The 19,464-nt window shown below is 37.0% G+C and overlaps 1 protein-coding gene across 2 annotated transcripts; it reads right to left on the bottom strand.

The window, feature by feature from the left end:
- Positions 1-889: 889 nt before the first annotated feature.
- On the bottom strand, positions 890-14,895 carry LOC121862105 (modulator of smoothened protein-like). 2 transcript variants are annotated; one of them, XM_042360089.1, is made up of 6 exons: positions 14,695-14,895; positions 12,338-12,393; positions 11,597-11,759; positions 10,984-11,078; positions 9,732-9,803; positions 890-1,789 (listed from the first exon to the last, which is right to left on the bottom strand). In XM_042360089.1, exons 1-6 carry the CDS (start codon positions 14,795-14,797, stop codon positions 1,703-1,705), a joined length of 576 nt encoding a protein of 191 aa, XP_042216023.1. In that variant the 5' UTR covers positions 14,798-14,895; the 3' UTR covers positions 890-1,702. The 2 variants fall into 2 exon arrangements, with proteins under 2 accessions (XP_042216023.1, XP_042216024.1); XM_042360090.1 differs by lacking the exon at positions 890-1,789 and having other exon boundaries at positions 5,288-9,803; positions 14,695-14,890.
- Between the last annotated feature and the right edge of the window lie 4,569 nt (positions 14,896-19,464).

A 19,464-nucleotide genomic window follows, 5' to 3' on the forward strand; every position in this document is an offset into this window, starting at 1 on the left:
ACACTATGACAGTACAGTATTACCACACCATGACAGTATTACCACACTATGACAGTACAGTATTACCACACCATGCACTATGACAGTACAGTATTACCACACTTTGACAGTATTACCACACCACACCACATGACAGTATTACCACACTATGACAGTATATTACCACACCATGACAGTATTACCACACTATGACAGTACAGTATTACCACACCATGACAGTATTACCACACTATGACAGTACAGTATTACCACACCATGACAGTATTACCACACTATGACAGTACAGTATTACCACACTTTGACAGTATTACCACACTATAACAGTACAGTATTACCACACCATGACAGTATTACCACACTATGACAGTACAGTATTACCACACCATGACAGTATTACCACACTATGATAGTACAGTATTACCACACCATGACAGTATTACCACACTATGATAGTACAGTATTACCACACCATGACAGTATTACCACACTATGACAGTACAGTATTACCACACCATGACAATAGATTTGCTTTCTTCTCTCTATTGATCTTCTTGTTTCATTTGTCTACTTCTTTGTCTTGTTTTTCTTGTTGGCAAGGATGATCATGTAGTACGGTATGCCTGGTAAGATAATGCGTAAGTGACAGTCAAGATGAGATGAACTGTCTTAATCACACACTCTCTCCCTTCTCTCTCTCACAGTTACAATACTTGGTTGCATTTTTCATCTTGTATTGTACAGTAATAAAAATTTTTGAAAATATCAGAGAACATTATGTAAATAAGAATCTTTGTTTCACACCTCAGTCAATGTTGTTCAAAATTAGATTAGTAAACCTGTACAGTACATTAAAACCAATTAATTATAGAAAGGTTTGTTGAATACTAAATTAATGTTTGGAATTTAATGAAGATAATTACAGATAATATTTTTCAGTCAAATTTCAATTTTATTCAATTTACCAACAAACACGGCAAGTTTTCTCTGGGAACTTAAGTTTCTTCCTATACTGACACTACTAAACACTAAAAGTCATAATAAAGTACTGTACAGAAACTGCTGATTTGTGGTGAAATGATAAAGTACAATTTTAAATTACTGCACCACAAGAAAATGTGTGGTGGTAGCAGTTTTCTGCCATTGAAAGGAAAACTAAACCTTAACAGCACATAGTACAAGGTGACAGTATAATCATGGGTATTAGCGATTCTCAAGACAGATTCAACTCTTCTCCTTTTTTGGGGGGAGGAACTCTTGAAACAATTTCCTATTCCAACATGCTAACGATCCAACTCATTAAAGAGGTAAACAAACACCCATACCACTGGATCTCATCATAACTAATGAGGAGAGTATGGTGGCCAAGTTGGAACATTCAGCTCTCATTGGCACTAGCCATCATGTGATGATGTCCTTCAGAATTAGCTGTTACCTAGTATACATGACAAGAGCTAGCCAAGGCTCATATATCACAACAGCATGATGGAGGAAACAAGGAGCATGAAATGGCCTAACCTAACCTACCCTGAAAATCATAAAGTTCAGTAAGTTATTTGATAGCTAAATAAAAACAGCACCCAAGACAACTAGGAGATCATTACATATAATTTACCATTTCACACTCATCAGCTTACTAGCAGTTTGGGCAGTTGGCCTGTTCTTTGTTTTGAACTTTATTGTCCAGTGTTAGTGCAGTAGGTAACTACAGTACCCGGAGGATACCTGCCATGCTTGGTAGCGTCACACTGGATAACAGCGTTTTCACATCTATCCTTGGCCAGGATTCCAACTGAAACACAGTCAATACAGATACATGTCCACACATAACCTCTATATTATACTTTAATTTACTCTCAATGTCACTGATCGACCTGTTAGCTGCTAGGGCGATTGGTCACACATTTGTTGTACACTGAAGTACTGACTCTAAAATGTGTCTGTACCTTCAACAGCATTAGTTAAATCTGATCTTAAATGAGTTCACACATTAGTCTCCAGATAATCTTCTCTCCGTACAGTATACATTTTTTATATAAAAACATGATACACTGTATATGATCCAGGCTACATACTTTTATCATAACTTAAAATCACTCTTCATATCATATTTATTACATCCACACAACCAAACATATTTTGCATTTTTCTCTCCTCCTTTTTGATAACTCATATACTTCCTGTGTCTTTATGGAGGTTTATCAAAAAGCCCCATTAATGAACAATTTAACATTCTTAAGAATACAAAGGATGAAAATAATACAAAAATATCCGGGATTAGAAACCATTAATATATTTATCCCTTTAGTATACTGTACATGAGAGTAATCAATGTCAAAGAAACCCTAAAAATAAACTTGTGATTCTCTTTCTCTTCACCAAGTTCATCTAATGACAATGTTCCATTCAGGAAATTATTTGATGAACACTTGCAGATGAGAAAATGGAGGGCTGAATCCATCCCACGACCTCCTCAATCACAAAATGTTGCCATATTGACTTTCTTGCAATAGGGATATGTCATGCACATTGTGCACACTCTAGACAGGTGTAAGGAAATAGTTTATCAGACTCTGCAGTTGTCCAGCAAAAACAGGGAAGGTGACAGAATACCACCTTATAGTTTCATGACCCACTGAAAGAGCCATGTAGTGCAAATGATCCTCAGAAATTCATAGGTTTAGGAACTGAACATTTCCATAAATACAAAAAAACACCAAATCCTGAAGTTAAGATCTTATGAGGCCTTTACAATAAGGACTAGAAGAATTAAAAAATCACATTAAACCTCATGGAGTTACCACCCTACAAAATTGTGGGAATGGCGTAAGAAATGCCGCCTTCACCTTTTCTTTCGTCAACAAAAGACGACATCTTCAAACAGGAACTCAGAACATGTGGCTCAAAAATCATTAATATAATGCAACTTTTTTCAATAAAAACTCAAATGTGCCTTAATATGGATCATTAGCCATATATTTCAACCACTTTGTGCCAACTTATTTTTACCACCTACTGGAATCACAGGTTTATTTAAAGAACTTCGACAAACAAATCTCCGAGTTAGTGGAATGGAAGAAATATGAAGTCTAACTTAATATCACAATTTTTTCTCCTGTCTGTATATATAAATATATATACATATATTTTTTTTACAAATAATGAATCAGATAAGAGCAAAATATACTCAATCATACAAATTATGTAACTACACTTTGTAATGATATGTACTGTAAAGGGCTAAGTATAAGTACTGTACATAAACACCAGCATTATGTACTTGAAAGGCTAAATCACTCTGCTTCTGGTCACTCCCAGATATATTTATGATGAAAGATTGTTTGTGTCGGGTAAATGTCACGCAGGACGACGAGGTGAGGTGTGCGGCGGGTCAACGTTGCATTGTGAACAGTATGGATTCTGAATGAGTTGGGTACAGTAATTCCTCGCCAACTGTGGGTATTACATGCTAGAATTCTCCCGCTGTTGGTAAATGACGGGTCAATGGGAAATATCGGGTTTAGGAAAGTGATCCCTGAGCAATATACATACCTAAACTTCAATAATGTACAGCTCAATGTTAAAATCAAGTACAGTACAGTGATGAATATTGCCAGGACAGTGTAAACCCATATGGCTTATAACACAAAATATAAAAAAAAAAAAAAAGCTAATTTATTTAAAGAAGGAAAGGATCTCGGCGTGGTAAGTGATAATAAATTGAGGAAAAAATATATACTGTACTGTACTCCGAAGTGAACAAGACAACCAATTGACAGACCTGATCTTGTAAACATTCCAGCCGTGCTGGACTAAAATCCTTGTCGAAACTACGGATATTTAAAACTGGATACAGTACCACACTCGGCAAAACAGTGAACAAAATATAAACTTTGGATATATTAAATAAAAACCACAGCTGGCGAGGTATTACTGCATTGTGTGTTTATTTTAGGGAAGGATGTTGAACAAAACAAAATTCTGGTGTATTGAACTTTATCTCCCCAGGGAGCATTGTTTCCGAGATGTGGATGTTCATTATGCTGTTTGGTTATGGCCTTTAGATGGAGGAGGTTACTAGATTGTTGTTTTTGTGGACAGTTGTGTTAGGAGGTGTAGGTGGGATCATTTTGTGTAGCAGTTCAATTCTTGTATTTTTGTAGTGAAGTTAATGGGAAAGTGAGGGTTACATTACCAATATATACTGTAGTATTCTGTGTAATATATATATATATATATATATATATATATATATATATATATATATATATATATATATATATATATATATATATATATATATATATATATATATATATATATATATATATATATATATATATATATATATATATATATATATATATATATATATATATATATATATATATATATATATATATATTATTATAACCAAGTTACAATGGGGTATGCTATAACGAATCTAATTGGTTCTAGAACCTTGTTCGTTATAGCATTCGTTCGTTATAGGATTAATCCATTCCAGGCCCCCAAATACAACCACTTAACACTGAAAAATATAATCTAAATTGTAAAAATTGTAAAAAAGTGCATAAATATGCATCTAAACCCCTGAAATAAAGAATATCATTAATATTTGTAATAAAAAAACAATAAATTAGAAAAAAAAAAATTAAATAATGTTCATTGTAGGAGTTTCGTTCGTTATAGCATTCTCAATTTTATAGGTAAAACCGTTCGTTATAGGAATATTCGTAGTAGGATCCGTTCGTTATAGCATACCCCACTGTACTTATCAATTTCTGTAGCGGGGAAAACTTTTTTCCAATACAAACGTTCATGTCCATACCATATAAAATTATACTCTATTTGGTCTGAGACTAATTAATTATTGAGCATGAGTACAGATGTCACTAATGAAGCAGAAAGAAATGCATAACTATATCCTGCATTTGAAAATAAATAACTAATTAAGATAAAATAATAGTAGCAATGAAGTACAATAGAATAATATTTACCTATTGAGTACCTTTAAGCAGTTGTTTTTGCTGGTCAAAATAAAAATACAATACTGTATAGTACATACAGCACCTTGATTGTGCATCTTTAAACTTTGAACATTTCCAGGAACAAATACATCAACATATATCTCCTCTCATTACACAAAATCCCTAGTATCAATGAAACATATATGTAAATAATCATTACCTTTGGTATGACAAATTTAATTAAAACTTGGATTTCAGGCATCATATTACCTTCAGGTTATTACCAGTACAGTACAGTACAGTACAGTACTCTACATCACTGTGCCCATATACAAACCACCAAACCCCTCCATACCACATGTCTCAAAAAGCATATCTAAAAATGGCAGTAGCAGTAAATGTTAAATAGAACCATTAGTACGGTACAAGCTGTAAGGAATGGGTTAGTGTGCAAATATCGTACAACAAAACTCATCAAGAAAATGTCTTCCTAAGTGAATTAATTCTGTATCACTTGTGCTCATGAGTAGAGTACTGTGTGCATAACACAATTGCCAAAATGTTGAAAGTGCACTGAATTGCAATTTATAAAGTTTATACAAGAGATCTACATACGACAACAAATTTAAAGAAAACATGAAAGGATGATCATAGAGATACTGTCCTCTTCAAATATAAAGAAGTGATTCTGAAATCACATTTTATAACGAGCATGCATCAGACAAATCTTGTACTAATGTAATAAGTTTATGGACTTAACTATAGGATCTTTCCCAGTATAACTGCAGCTCTTATAATTAGAGAATACCTCCAATAATCCAAATGCCCAAAGGATGTGGGCTGTGAGTCTATGCCACCCCACCATAGTACATGTGTTCTATAACCCAAGCTGGCTATAAAACAAGGCTCAGAATATACAAAGCTTCAGTTCCCAGATCGTCAACCTCCCTAGGTACGAGGGAGGGATCTGAGTCACCCGATCAATCTAGGCTAATTATATATAGAATGTCAGAATCAATCTTTCATTCATAACCAGTGTACTGTATGCTCAAGCCAGCTAGTACTGTACAATCAGGAAGGAGGTACTGTCATTACTTCAAGCAATAGTGACCTGTACCCTTTACCTCAGGAACCAGGGCAAAGAGCACCACAAGTTCCCAGGTGCCACATTGTCCAATCATGCAGAGATCATCCAGCTATCCCAAGAAACCACTGCATATTCACACCTCTTGGCCTTCAGACAAAAAGTTCATCAGAGCTTCCATACCCTCTATTCATAAGGGATGTAGTTAAACTGAGAGAGATCCTGTCATACAAGACATAACTCTGTCTCTCCTCTCAGTAATGGTAGAGGTGTTGTAGGTACATTTAGCCTTAATTTTTTTTTTTTTTTAAAGACACCTGTAATGATGATCCACATTAACTTTACTTTACCAGACTCAACACCAAACCCAGCCTAATTTAACCTAATTACCTAACCTAACTACATGATACATTAATACACCTAAATCTTTTACTTTCAGCATTAAACTTGGTTCTTACTCAACTATAATCAATATACCGTAACTCCGCCATCATCCTTAACATAATGGGATGTAACAACAGCACATTATTATTGTGTAAGTGAGATCAATAAACATAGTTCATGTCGATGGCTTGAAGAATTTAGACTCAAAACATCACTTTTCCAAGACATTCACTACTCTTGTAAAAGTATCTCGTGCATGTTTCATTACACTACATACTATGTACGTACTGTACTGTATAAAAAGATTAAAATTAAAATGTAACATTTCTACATTATAAAAATCCAATAACCCTTTAATGACCAGCAGTCACAACTGTTTGACATCTATACATTTTACAGATGGTAGAGAGGATCTTCCATGATGATGAATACATTGCTCAAATTTTATTTCTTTTAATAAATACACAGAAATAACAACAGTCTTTTGAGAAGCTGTTATTAGCATTATTAACATTGATAAGCTTACTAGCCATTTGGGCGGTTGGTCTATCCAGTGTTAGTAAAGGAGGAAACCAGAGGCTGGGAAACCTGTGATATTTGGTAGTGAGGGTCACACTGGATGACACCCTTCTCACGTGTGTCCGGGCCAAGCAGGATTCAAACCCTTGATATATTAGTGAGAGATACATGCGTTACCGCTGAACCACCAACATTACATGAATACACATAAGTTAGTAAAACATCAGGGGGTATAATACCATTCATTAAAGCCACCAAACAATATCACGTGAGGGATCATAACTACTTTCACTAATTTAATGGAAACACAAAATTATAAATAATGCACAATAAATACTGTGTTATGAGTGATGCAACATCTCAAAACAGTGGTGTTATTTACACATTAACCTCAGTACACTGGAATTAAAAAAAATCTTTGCACATCCTAGTAAAATATGCAATACTCAAGGTATATTTTTTGTCAACTAAAAGATAACATAGTACTGTACATTATAATATCCTTATACACTTAACTTTTAATGAAACTGTAAAGTAGAACTAATTATTTACATACTTATTAGACCTTAAACAGTGTAAACAATAATAAAATTTACAATCTGCTACAACAGATAATTTCTAATCATTAATCTTTTGTAAATATTTGCCATACACACAAATGAGGATGAAAAAAGTTCCTGTACTTACATAAATACAGAATCAAAGTGGAGATTATAAAAATGATAAGACAGTCAACAGGAACACCTTGGGTACTCCTCCAGGCACTAAGGGTTTTGGGTACAGTACCGCACTCTTATCTGTGTCTAATTCCTCACAAGTTTCCATGTAACTAACAACAGAATACATGTAGGTATGTCAGAATCTAAGCACAATGTGGATTCCCTATTGGTTGCTAATATTTCAAGTTTAAGTTTAGTGATCTGGTTAAAAACTTTCTCACGTCACCATTTAGAAAATCATTTAACTCCTAAACCTCCTAGAACCTGAGCCCTGTTATGATGCCACTGAATCTTTATCACAAATGTCTTCACTACATGTCTAAGAGAAATGTCTCTTCTATTAAAAACAATAATACATTCCCAAGTGAACGTGTCCACTGAAAATAACCTTTTATATAAATGTATACAGTACATGTACTTGTATAGGTTTGTTGTCCATCTGTAAGTTTTCCATATATGACTTTTCACTTCTACTACCATCATTACCAGCACTGTATTAATAAGACATGCGAACTCTATAGGTATCAAGGCTCCATTGCAAAGAAACTAAAAAATGAATTGTAGCCACATATAAAATTGCACTACCAACTCTTCCCTCAGATTTGCCTCAATGTAACACAATAATATTAAGCACAAACAGCATATCAAGACCAGTACAGTACATTGCATGAGACATCAGCCCAGTACTACTTTTATGTCCTTAATAGTAATACTGTACTGTACTTTACTAGCAAATAGCTACAGATACTACGTTATATCTGATACATATCTACATAGTCCTTACTAGTAATACTGTACTATACTTTACTAGCAAATAGCTACAGATACTAAGTTAAGTCTGGTACTCAAACAGTCTATAGTACTTGAAATACAGTACTGTACTAGCAAATAGCTACATATACCAAGTTAATATGTAGAACAGTTGTGACAGACAAAAAAAAGATTAAAACTATTTAAAACATATCTTCACCACATCCAACGTCAAGCCTTAACTTCAAGTACAGCATTTTTAAAAACCAGCCTTGAAAATGGCAGAAAAAATTAAGATACTATGACCATCAAAAATATTCATGACACTAGATAACTGACAAGCACAAACAGTGGAGGCTAAATACTGTACAGCACAGCACTTGCTTTACATACTGTAAGTTTGTGTAGGTAAGCTTGTTATTTTCTATATCTGTCTCGCATCACTCTCCTCTGTTATTCCCCCCCCCCCTTTTTCTCAAAATTTTAATACCACTTGACTCGCCTAATACTCAGGCCTTGGATTTGATATCGACAGTCCTAAACATTTTAAATCACTAAACAAAACCTGACAGCCAATTGGGTAAATGAACCAAAAACCAGCCAATCAAAAACTTGGTTACATATGGGTTGAGGAAGAAGGTCCAAAATGCCAGCACTCCGATACCTTTATAAATAGTATACCCTGTATATGACTGTTTTCACATGATTTTCTCTCAATATGTGACTAAAGCCTCCTATTCCCTCAATTTTCTCTTTGTATTCATGCAAATCTCATTAGTGGCCCAGGGTAGCATAAGAGACAGAAACCCATCCAAGACCATAAACTTCTCACACCTGATATTAAAGAGCGAGGGAAGGAAGTAAAAATACTGTACTGTACGAGAAAAACACTGAATTTAAGTTCTTCCAGACAATAATCGTAGAGAAATTATTGAGATAAATATTCTTTAACAAAGTCATGGGAAGAATAAATTACAATAAGCAATACAGTTTTGTCACTGAATTTATAACTTAGCTACCTTAAAAAATACTCATGTACAGTGCTGTAATTGTCTAAGTACAGCTATATCTACTTAACTCTAAATTGTGTAACACTGGTGAAGTACCCAAGGTGCCTGTGATAATCATTAGCAGGTGCATAAAAAAATATAATTTCTACATAATCTTCTATAAATTACAAAAGCAATTAGAGTTCTTTATTATACATATGAAGGTGTTAGATCCTAGCTACAATATACAAGAGCTTCAGTAAAAAGACAAGATTACAGTTAATTTTTTTTACACAAGTTAAAAATGAGGCAGGCAAACCTTTCCAGCAAACAGCTCCGACACTACTGTCATCCACAGTGCCAGGACGAAGAATATGTACGAGTATCCGACCTGGAAAAACAAAATATGGTTAGTTACTAAATCATCTGTAACTTATATAGCACACAACAGATATCCAAATACCTGAACAGTCGCTCTAACACTTCACTCTCCAACCAAAACACACATGCACTCAAGAGCATTAGGAGAGAGAGAGCGGAAATTTTCGGTCACTCATTCTAAAGACTCCACTCCATTGTCCAGCCCCCAAAAATTAAACTAATAAATGTGTTTGCAAGACATATGTGTAAAGAAGAAAGTGCTTTTTGCTTGACAGCAGATACTGGGTACCATAAAACTGTGTTCATTTCCTCAAGCGCCCTACCCTACAGGTTCATATCTCTGATTCTGTACTTTGGGCACAGTCTGTTGAAAATCCTAAAAGTGTGATTCAGCCTCAACTGCTTCACTCTACTTGTTATATTTAGGAAGTCCAGTGACTGCAGGATTTTGTGACTAATGTGATCTCTTACATTAATGTGAATAATAAACCTAACAATCTTGTTTTGAATACATTGTAGCTTGGCTTTTAGAATCTGTGTTAAGACAGAGTAACTATGATGAGCAAGAATAGCCCAAGTGAGATTGTATGAGCACTAAGCAAATGGTCTTATGGGTACCAGCCGGGAGACATTTTGTTTTGCATTTCTATAAAGAAATGTTATCTAAGTATTACTTTTATTTACTACATTATCTACAATTAATTCACCAGAAAAACTAGAGGTGTCTTCCAGAAAACTGAAAATGTCTTCAACACAGTTTTGCTGAAACAGCCAATGAGATATCACAGGTAATGCTAAACTTGTAGATAATGAAATAAACCTATAAGTTGAACATGCCCTGCTAAGCAGCACCTTACAGTCATGTTCTTGCTATACCATTGACATCACTAGTGAAATCTCCCAATTTTATAAATATTTGATACAACTGAGAGACATGGATAAAATGTACATTACTGCAGTGCAAGAACAAAGGAAGAAACAAAACAGTCATAGTGCTGGTGTACGTACAAGCCAATTTATGACATATCGTTAGATCAAGTCAGGTCTAGTTCTGTCTCCTTTATCCCCATTGTGCTGGATACCTCATTAAACCTACATTTTATGATGTACAGTATAGCCATTCACTACTGTGTAATTTAACCTTTCCCATTAATTTGAATACTGTCTACCAGTTACTAAGCTTGACATACCTGGAAGCTATTTGGCAGCTGATATGGTTCACCACCAATCTCCTCTACGTAAAAGCCCATTGGAAACACAACTGCAGCCAGGCAGAACAGCACCACTGAGAATACATTGCTTCATAAATACCAAATACAAAACATTAAAGAAATTATTTTATACCACAGAAAACATGAAACTGTTGATCTAATCTAATTTTAAAAAATTTGGACAAACTTGTGCTTCAATATACAATAAATGGAGAAAAAAGTACGGTGTAGTACAGTATATCAATAAGTAAAAGAAGTGTATTTGTGCAGCTTATGTAAAGTACAGTACAGTACAGTACTAGAAAATTAGGACAAATACTAATGGCGGGGTACAAAGAGTGAGGGGGGGGGGGAGGTTCATTCCCATCTATCACTAACATTGCCACTGTGGCTTATGACATCCACACAATGAACAAACAAGTACTGTAATTACCTTTACAATACAGTACCAGAAGAAAAAATAATAATACAGATATGTGCACAAAACCCATGATGGCAATAATGACACAAGATATTGTGGATAACACAAAAGTTTTTGAGCATTAACTCGTCCCCAAAAATAATTAATTAACAAAAGTAGGGTAGTACTTACTAGCTGTAAAGCCAACCCAGCGGGCGTATGTCATGACGTGCACACTGAGGCGACAATGTGAGAGTGCTAGGAGTACAATGGTGGCTGTGACACACACACAGCCCAGTAATACACAACCAAGTGTCACCAGCCATGCTCCTCCCAAAGACGGAGCATAGCATACCTGCCGTGAAGAGACGATTCAGAAATTATCAAACCCCAGTTATTCTAGTTAGCAATATATGAGTATACAGTATTGTTTCATATTAAAGCAATAAACAGTACACCTGCTCTGAAATGGAGGGCAGCCAGAAAACAGGTTTTTACACTGTAGTATCTTGCAGCTTCTCTCATCAGGTTCTTAACTCTAATGTCACTTCTTACAACCTCTCCCCATGTCATTGTTGACCTGGTCCTAGCTCTTCTCCCCTCCACATTTATACTCTACAGTACAGTATCTAAAAATTGCAGCTGATCCTAATACTTTACTGCTAATTTTATATTTCAAACACATCTTTATCTTTCCAAAAAGAACTTTGTTTTAATGATCTATCCTCAGGTCATGTAAAATAAGATAACTATATTAACACAGGAAAATACATGAATGTCAACCTATCTGGACCCATAATGGTGGTGGTGACTCTGGTGAGGGAAATCCAACCTACCTACCATTTTTTTTTTCATCTCATTACTGGAATTTTTCTTTTAAGCCTATAACCTTCAAAAATATCCATTTGATACATATTTGGTGCACTACTTTACCTGAGACCTGTTGTAGAGGGTCTCACATGTCCACAGTAGCCCAAGGCGGGTGTCACCTGCAATAATAATCACATCACTAAAACATTCTGACCATTACCTATAATCTTCAAAACATACATTATTTCTATGTACTTTATTTATCTTCCATGATTCACAAAACATGTCATTATTTATTTTTTATTGATGTTACGGTTCCCACATGAAAAAGTTTGTAAACACAAGAAAGGTCCCTATTTTTCTAATTTATATACTGTATTGTATATGCCCTTAAAAATTAGGGGTTGCAGCAGAATCCAAATTCTATTTCATATCTCAATTTAGGTTTGCTTTAGTTAGCTCCACAGGCTCTGTACTGTATTGTTGATGTGACTGTGACCATTTCTTAGGAGAATAAAAAAAAAATTTCAGTAGCCCACTTTGTTTTTCCCTTAATTCTCCACCAGATTTACATTTTAAATAGTAAGCCATAACAAGTACTGCACAGTGGTAAACCTTTAGTTTCGTACAACCATAGAATCTGGGATTTGTAACACATGCAATAGATACATCTCATCATTTTGATTAACTTTCATTCTCTACACTTGCATCGCAAGTGAATAATAATGAACCTAATATAACCTGACCTAACCAACCAAAGAAACCTACCTAACCTTACCTAACTTCCTAGACGGGGGGCTAACCCTCTGCCATATTAAAGAGAAAGTACTTACTTTAATATCTGGTACCAATAAAAGCAACTTTGTTGAAGCGTCATGGTGTAATTTTATGTTTTCTGTGGACGTGAGTATGCTCGGATAGTGGGTTGGTTGTAAACAGTGTGAGCAGGTAACAGGTGTTCCCGTATGATAGTAACAAGAGAATAAAACACATCCAATATCTCCGTTATTTGACATTTACAAGGTAAATGTTTTGAAGAAAAGAGTCATAGAATTATTAAATCTATAGATTGTAAATGTCAAAATCCCCGAATGAGATGGTTGTACGTAACTAATATAATATCGAAACCTCAGTCAAAAAATGGCAAAGAAATAAGATGATGATGATCTCCTGAAGCTTAGGTTTCATTGGGGTGATAACTGTTTGTGCTAGTTACGGTCCATTTCTCCTACTTCAGTATTAATACCTCATAAATTAGACTGGGCTTTCAAAACTAGGGAAAATCTGTGGTTAAAACAAGTAAACTATAGTACAGTATTTTACATTATATCCATTTTTAGGGTAAAAGTGAATCTTTTTACTGGTCTCGGCAAATTGCAGCAGTGACAAAATGTAGTCTAACCTAACCTAGCTTGGCCAAACCCAACTTAACCAACCCTAACCCAACCCAATCTAGCCTGACCAAGCCTAACCTAGCCTAAAAACTTAATCTAACCTTTAGAATACAGTACCATGTTATACATTTTTTAATTACAAATTTCTCCTCATATTCATATGACATTAATCTTTATGGGGTATTAATACTAAAGGTGGAGAAATAGGCCATGACTCAAAAACAAACAAACCATTTCCACAAGAAACAGTTTGCTAGTGCAAGAGCATAAAATTCCTCTACAAAAATAATGTCTCATTGCTCGGTCAAGGACTTTGAGTTTTCATTATACTATATTTGCCAAATTGTCTTATTCAGTTCAACATCTTGGTGAACTTAATGGTTTTCAATACCAGACTTGACAAGCACTGGAGCAGGTTCAGATACATTCAGGAGCCAGTGCATACCCAGTACTTGCCAAAAGTGCATAACAGAGACGTGACAGACCGCCCAAGCGGCTAAAAAAGCCGATCAGTGGTGAAGAGGGTAAAAGTAAAAGTTCAGATATGATGGGAATAATTATCTGACTTTACTTCATCGTCTTCACCACTGGTCGGCGTGTTAACCGCTTGGGCAGGAGGTCACATCTCTGTTATGCACCGTGGGCAAGTACTGTACTGGCTCCAGAATGTATCTGTACCGATGCCAGTGTTGGTCAAATTTGGTCTTGATGTACCCGGTACCAAATACCCTAACATAAAAAAAAGAGCAGAAATGCGGATGTATGACAGTATACAAAATATATATATATATATATATATATATATATATATATATATATATATATATATATATATATATATATATATATATATAAGCTAAACTTATTTGCTAGAATAACCTTCAAGAGCATGTACTGTACTGTAATGGGTCTTGTAAACTGAAAATATTGTTGTGTCAGGATAACTGAAATAATTTAGACATCTAGAAATAACTTTGAAAATCAAAATGCAGGACTAGTCTTTACCGTACACGTGATAAATTCATAATAAATGAAATAAAATAAGTTCAAATAACACGACACAATAGACTACCAAGATCTCCTCACCTCCTATGTCAGACACGATCCAGTCAGGCATGGCGAGGCTCACCACAGCGAAAATGTCTGCTGCAAGGAACAGAGCCCCGGATATTATCGTTAGTTTATCCATTTTGGCCAATAATAAGACACCATCCCTCAGCTGTCACATCCTCACTCAGCTTCACCACTGTAAACAAACACTACAAGTGGAGTATAGATAACATTACTCCCTAGTGGCCTCTAATGCTATTTACACTTCTCGATTCTCTTTTGTCACTAAACCTTCTTTAGGATTAGGGTTCAAGTCTTGTGTGTGTGTTTTATATACAGTATACTGTAGATATTACTCCAATTTTTCATTTTACACATTACACCTCTCTGGTATTTTTTTTACTTGTCTCAATTAATCAATTATTCCTAAATGGCGGAACATTTTATTCCATAACTTCCATGACCACACGGCCATAACGCTTGAATTTAATTTTCAATTTAAATTAATGTAGTGCATAACTTCAGTTAAATATAACAGAAAAAATCTGAATAAAATGGTCATAGAGTGTTACATCATACATTTCCATTGTTTCCCCAGTGAGGTTATCGTTATCTTATCATCAGTCGATACAACTACTGTACTGTATATGAATATGTTTCATCATTAGGTGAAACAGGTGTGGGTATCCAAACTATGTGATTCCGAAAATATTTGTTTCCAAATATTCGCCTGAACAAAGAATTTGGTGTTATATTTTAATGTTTGTCGTGCTTGGAGAAAGGAAATCCTATTGATGAGATGGGGGGAGATGTTATCAGAACATCCGGGAAGTTCAAGAAGCTGAGGGAAGCATAGTACATTTACGGAGAAAATCAAAACTTACCATATCGTTGGGTGTCCATGACGTCCATATATTTATATATATGCAAGTAAATCACTGTAGGTGCGCGTGATCTAGGTATATGATGATAACCACAAGGAAAGAAGAAAACACTAAGTTCTCAAGCGCTTTCGTGTAATTCACATCTTCAGGGATGAGTACAGACTAGAGAGAGAAATACAAATCAAGGTGTATATATACAGAGATGGGTGAGACCAGGTCCACAATGGTCAGGTATTAGGTGCTTTTTAAAGATTAGTAGGGTCATTACCTAATACCTGACCATTGTGGACCTGGTCTCACCCTCCTCTGTATATATACACCTTGATTTGTATTTCTCTCTTTAGTTTGTACTCACCCCTGAAGATGTGAATTTTTTTACTTTTACTTTTATCCTCTTCCCTGATCGGCCCGTTAGCCGTCCGGGCGATTGGTCACGTCTCTGTCACGCACTGTTGGCAAGTACTGGGCATGCACCGGCTCCTGAATGTACCTGAACCTGCTCCAGTGTTGGTCAAGTCTTGTCTTGAAAGAGCTCACACTCGGTGCCGTCACAACACTCTCTGGTAGATTATTCCAAGAGTTTACAACCCTCACTCCGAAAAAGTTTGCCCTCACGGTTTTCTGGACTTGCGGCTTCTTCAATCTTGAGCTGTGACCCCTTGTGGGGCGAGCGTCTGCCAGCTCCAAGTAAGGACACTCAACTGAGTAGTGCCCCGAGATGCTTATACACCTCAACTAGGTCACCCCTTGCTCGTCTGTAGTATAAGCTAGGCAAGTTCAGGCGCTCTTATCTCTCAGGGAAGCTGAGATGCCGAAGTGCAGGCACCAGTCTGGTGGCCCTCCTTTGAACATTTTCAACCAACTGACAGTCCCTAGCATATCTCGGGGACCAGGCGGGGTGACACGAAAGCGCTTGGGAACTTCGTGTTTTCTTCTTTTCAGATTATATATATATATATATATATATATATATATATATATATATATATATATATATCTTGATAAAATCACACGGAGCTAAGGTGCTCCGTTGTTTCCATTTTCCCGCGTGATTTTATCAAGATTTATCTTATCCACGTTTTCATTGTGGATTTACATGAAATATATATATATATATATATATATATATATATATATATATATATATATATATATATATATATATATATATATATATATATACTGTGTGTGCAGTAAAATTGTCATACAAGTTTACAAATGATTCAGCATGTATATACAGTATGTATACTTGTATAGGTAATGCTGTACTATCTAGCTAGCAGGACGAGCTGATTCTTGAGGATAATGACATTATCGATATTTTTATAACCATACACTGTATTGTTACGTATATTCATGTTTTGCATATGCAAATAATTAATACTAATTTCCTAAATACAATACATAAAAAATATGCCAACCTAGATGTAATGGGATATTACTGTTAAAGAAAAAAGGTTTAATGAAACATTATGTGAATGTATAAAAGAAATATATAATATATAATATTGTACTAAAAGTATCATATGTACTGTACCAGTCTAAGGACATTATGATTTCCTTAATTACCTGAGTAGTGTACAAGTCACTGACCCACATCAGGTCCTGGGTGGGGAAAAAAAACAAAGAAAAATAAATTAGACAATAAATACGGTATATGGAAAAAAGGAACAAATAAAACAGCTCAAGAGCGAGATAAAAATATGTATATGTTGTCAAAGTAAGAGACACAATTGGGGCCATGCAATTGTGTTGTAGGGGTATCGAGATATTAATGTTGTCTAGCACTCAGGATGGAAGGAAACTCTAATGTGGTTTTCTTGTATAATATATAAGTTATATGATAGACAGTCTGGTGCTGGAGATGCCGTGTGGTGGGGAGCTGCTCAGTAGAAGACGTTCGGTGAGTAGCGTGTTGAAGGAGGTAGATATGCAGGAGCTTCGTTAGAGAAGATGTTGCCTGTTGCTGGCCTCCTGGTTGAATGAATGCTGGACAGCTAGGAGCTTGCTGGGAGGAGGTGTTGCGTGTTCAGGAAGATGGGCCAGAATGAGAGTTGGTTGGTGAGGAAGCTCAGAGAAGGACAGCTGGTGGGTCGCCATGCTCGCTGGCAGGAGCGAGGACCGCCAGGCAGGCGAGGAGGAGCTAAGGCAGCCAGGCAGCGGCGGAGGAGGGGGTGTTGCTAATTCAAGAAGAATGGTCAGAATGAATCTCAATGGAGAGACAGAGCTTATATACCCAGCAGCCGCCATGAGTCATGTTGGGAAAACCCGAGAAGTCGCCGGTCTTTTGGCTCGGTTGCTAGGATACGGCGGCATTGGAATGCGGATACGCTTGGTTGCTAGGGAAGACGGTAGCAGCTGGTGGCTGTGGCTACGCAGTTGTAGGCAGTTGTAGGGGAGACGTCCACTACAATACTCCCTCTTCCCTCCAGGCGGTGTAGGAGACTTGTTGTTTGTAGAGTTGCTTAGCACATGTGAGGCAGACCGGGCGGTGCATGCCTCATGTGAGACAACGGCGATGGCGTGATGAGCCGATCGCTGAAATACAACTGTCTAGATACACACTATCTGTGGGAGAAGGGAGAAAAAGGGTGTGTGGAGGCGATGATTGGTGTGCTTCCCTCATGACAGGTACAGGGTCGTCAGATGCGCCTGCTGGGGTGTGTGTGGGCCTGGGTCAGGAGCAGGGGCTGCGTCAGCAGAAGCGGATTAGGGCTCGTGACAGCAGCTGGGTCCACGACAGCAGCAGGGTGCAGGACATTAGCAGGGAGTACCTGAGGGAGAAAAGAGGGGTGTGTGGGTCGGGATTCAGGAAGAGAGGCCGCGTCAGGGGTTATTGCTGGGCCGGGGTCGGCGTCTGAGGCATGACGGGTGTCCTGGGGTCGTCAGGATGTGGTGCGTGGGGCAGGAAGAGGAGCCGGTGTCTGCTTGAAGACTGGGAGCGTGATCAGTGTCTCCTCCATCCTGTGTGAGTGCTAATCTCCGGGAGTCACCATTGTAGGGGTATCGAGATATCAATGTTGTCTAGCACTCAGGATGGAAGGAAACTCTAATGTGGTTTTCTTGTATAATATTTAAGTTATATGATAGACAGTCTGGTGCTGGAGATGCCGTGTGGTGGGGAGCTGCTCAGTAGAAGACGTTCGGTGAGTAGCGTGTTGAAGGAGGTAGATGTGCAGGAGCTTCGTTAGAGAAGATGTTGCCTGTTGCTGGCCTCCTGGTTGAAATAAATGTTAACAGCGTGGAGCTTGCTGGAGGAGGTGTTGCTTGTTCAGGAAGATGGGCAGAATGAATCTCAATGGAGAGACAGAGCTTATATACCCAGCAGCAGCCGCCAGTCCTCTATGAATCATGTTGGGAAAACCCAGAAAGTTGCCGGTGACTAGTTTCGTTGCTAAGCAACGGTAACATCTGGTTTCAGCTCTCGCTTGGTTGCTAGGAGACGCCAGCGCGTCGGAATGCGGTAACAGGTGGTGGCTGTGGCTACGCAGTTGTAAGCAGTTGTAGGGGAGACGTCCACTACAGTGTGTAAATGAGGCAGAAAGTCAGTCACATCAGAAACCTGGGACTTGGTCACAATTTTTGTGATGCCATATGGCAGCACTGTCTCCCAGTGGACAACACATTATGCTTCCAATATCTTCCCATGCAGTAGTATCTCCCTGTTTGACAGTTGCCTGCTACCTTACTGTAGAATGTCCTTTGAGGTGCTTATAAACTTACATTAAATCACCACTTGCCTGTCTATAGTATAAACTTCTGTAGGCAGTTGAAGGTGTTCTAACATCTCTTGGTATATTAAATGCCCTCTTTTTGGACATTCTCCATCAGCTGGCAGTCTTAAGTATATTCCATGGACCAAACAGGAAGATGGTACAGTACTCCAAGTGGGGAGAACACACCAGTGAAGAGCCTCATGAGG

This window comes from Homarus americanus, unplaced genomic scaffold, assembly GCF_018991925.1.
Source record: "Homarus americanus isolate GMGI-L3 unplaced genomic scaffold, GMGI_Hamer_2.0 scaffold25013, whole genome shotgun sequence".
Classification (NCBI taxonomy): domain Eukaryota; kingdom Metazoa; phylum Arthropoda; class Malacostraca; order Decapoda; family Nephropidae; genus Homarus; species Homarus americanus.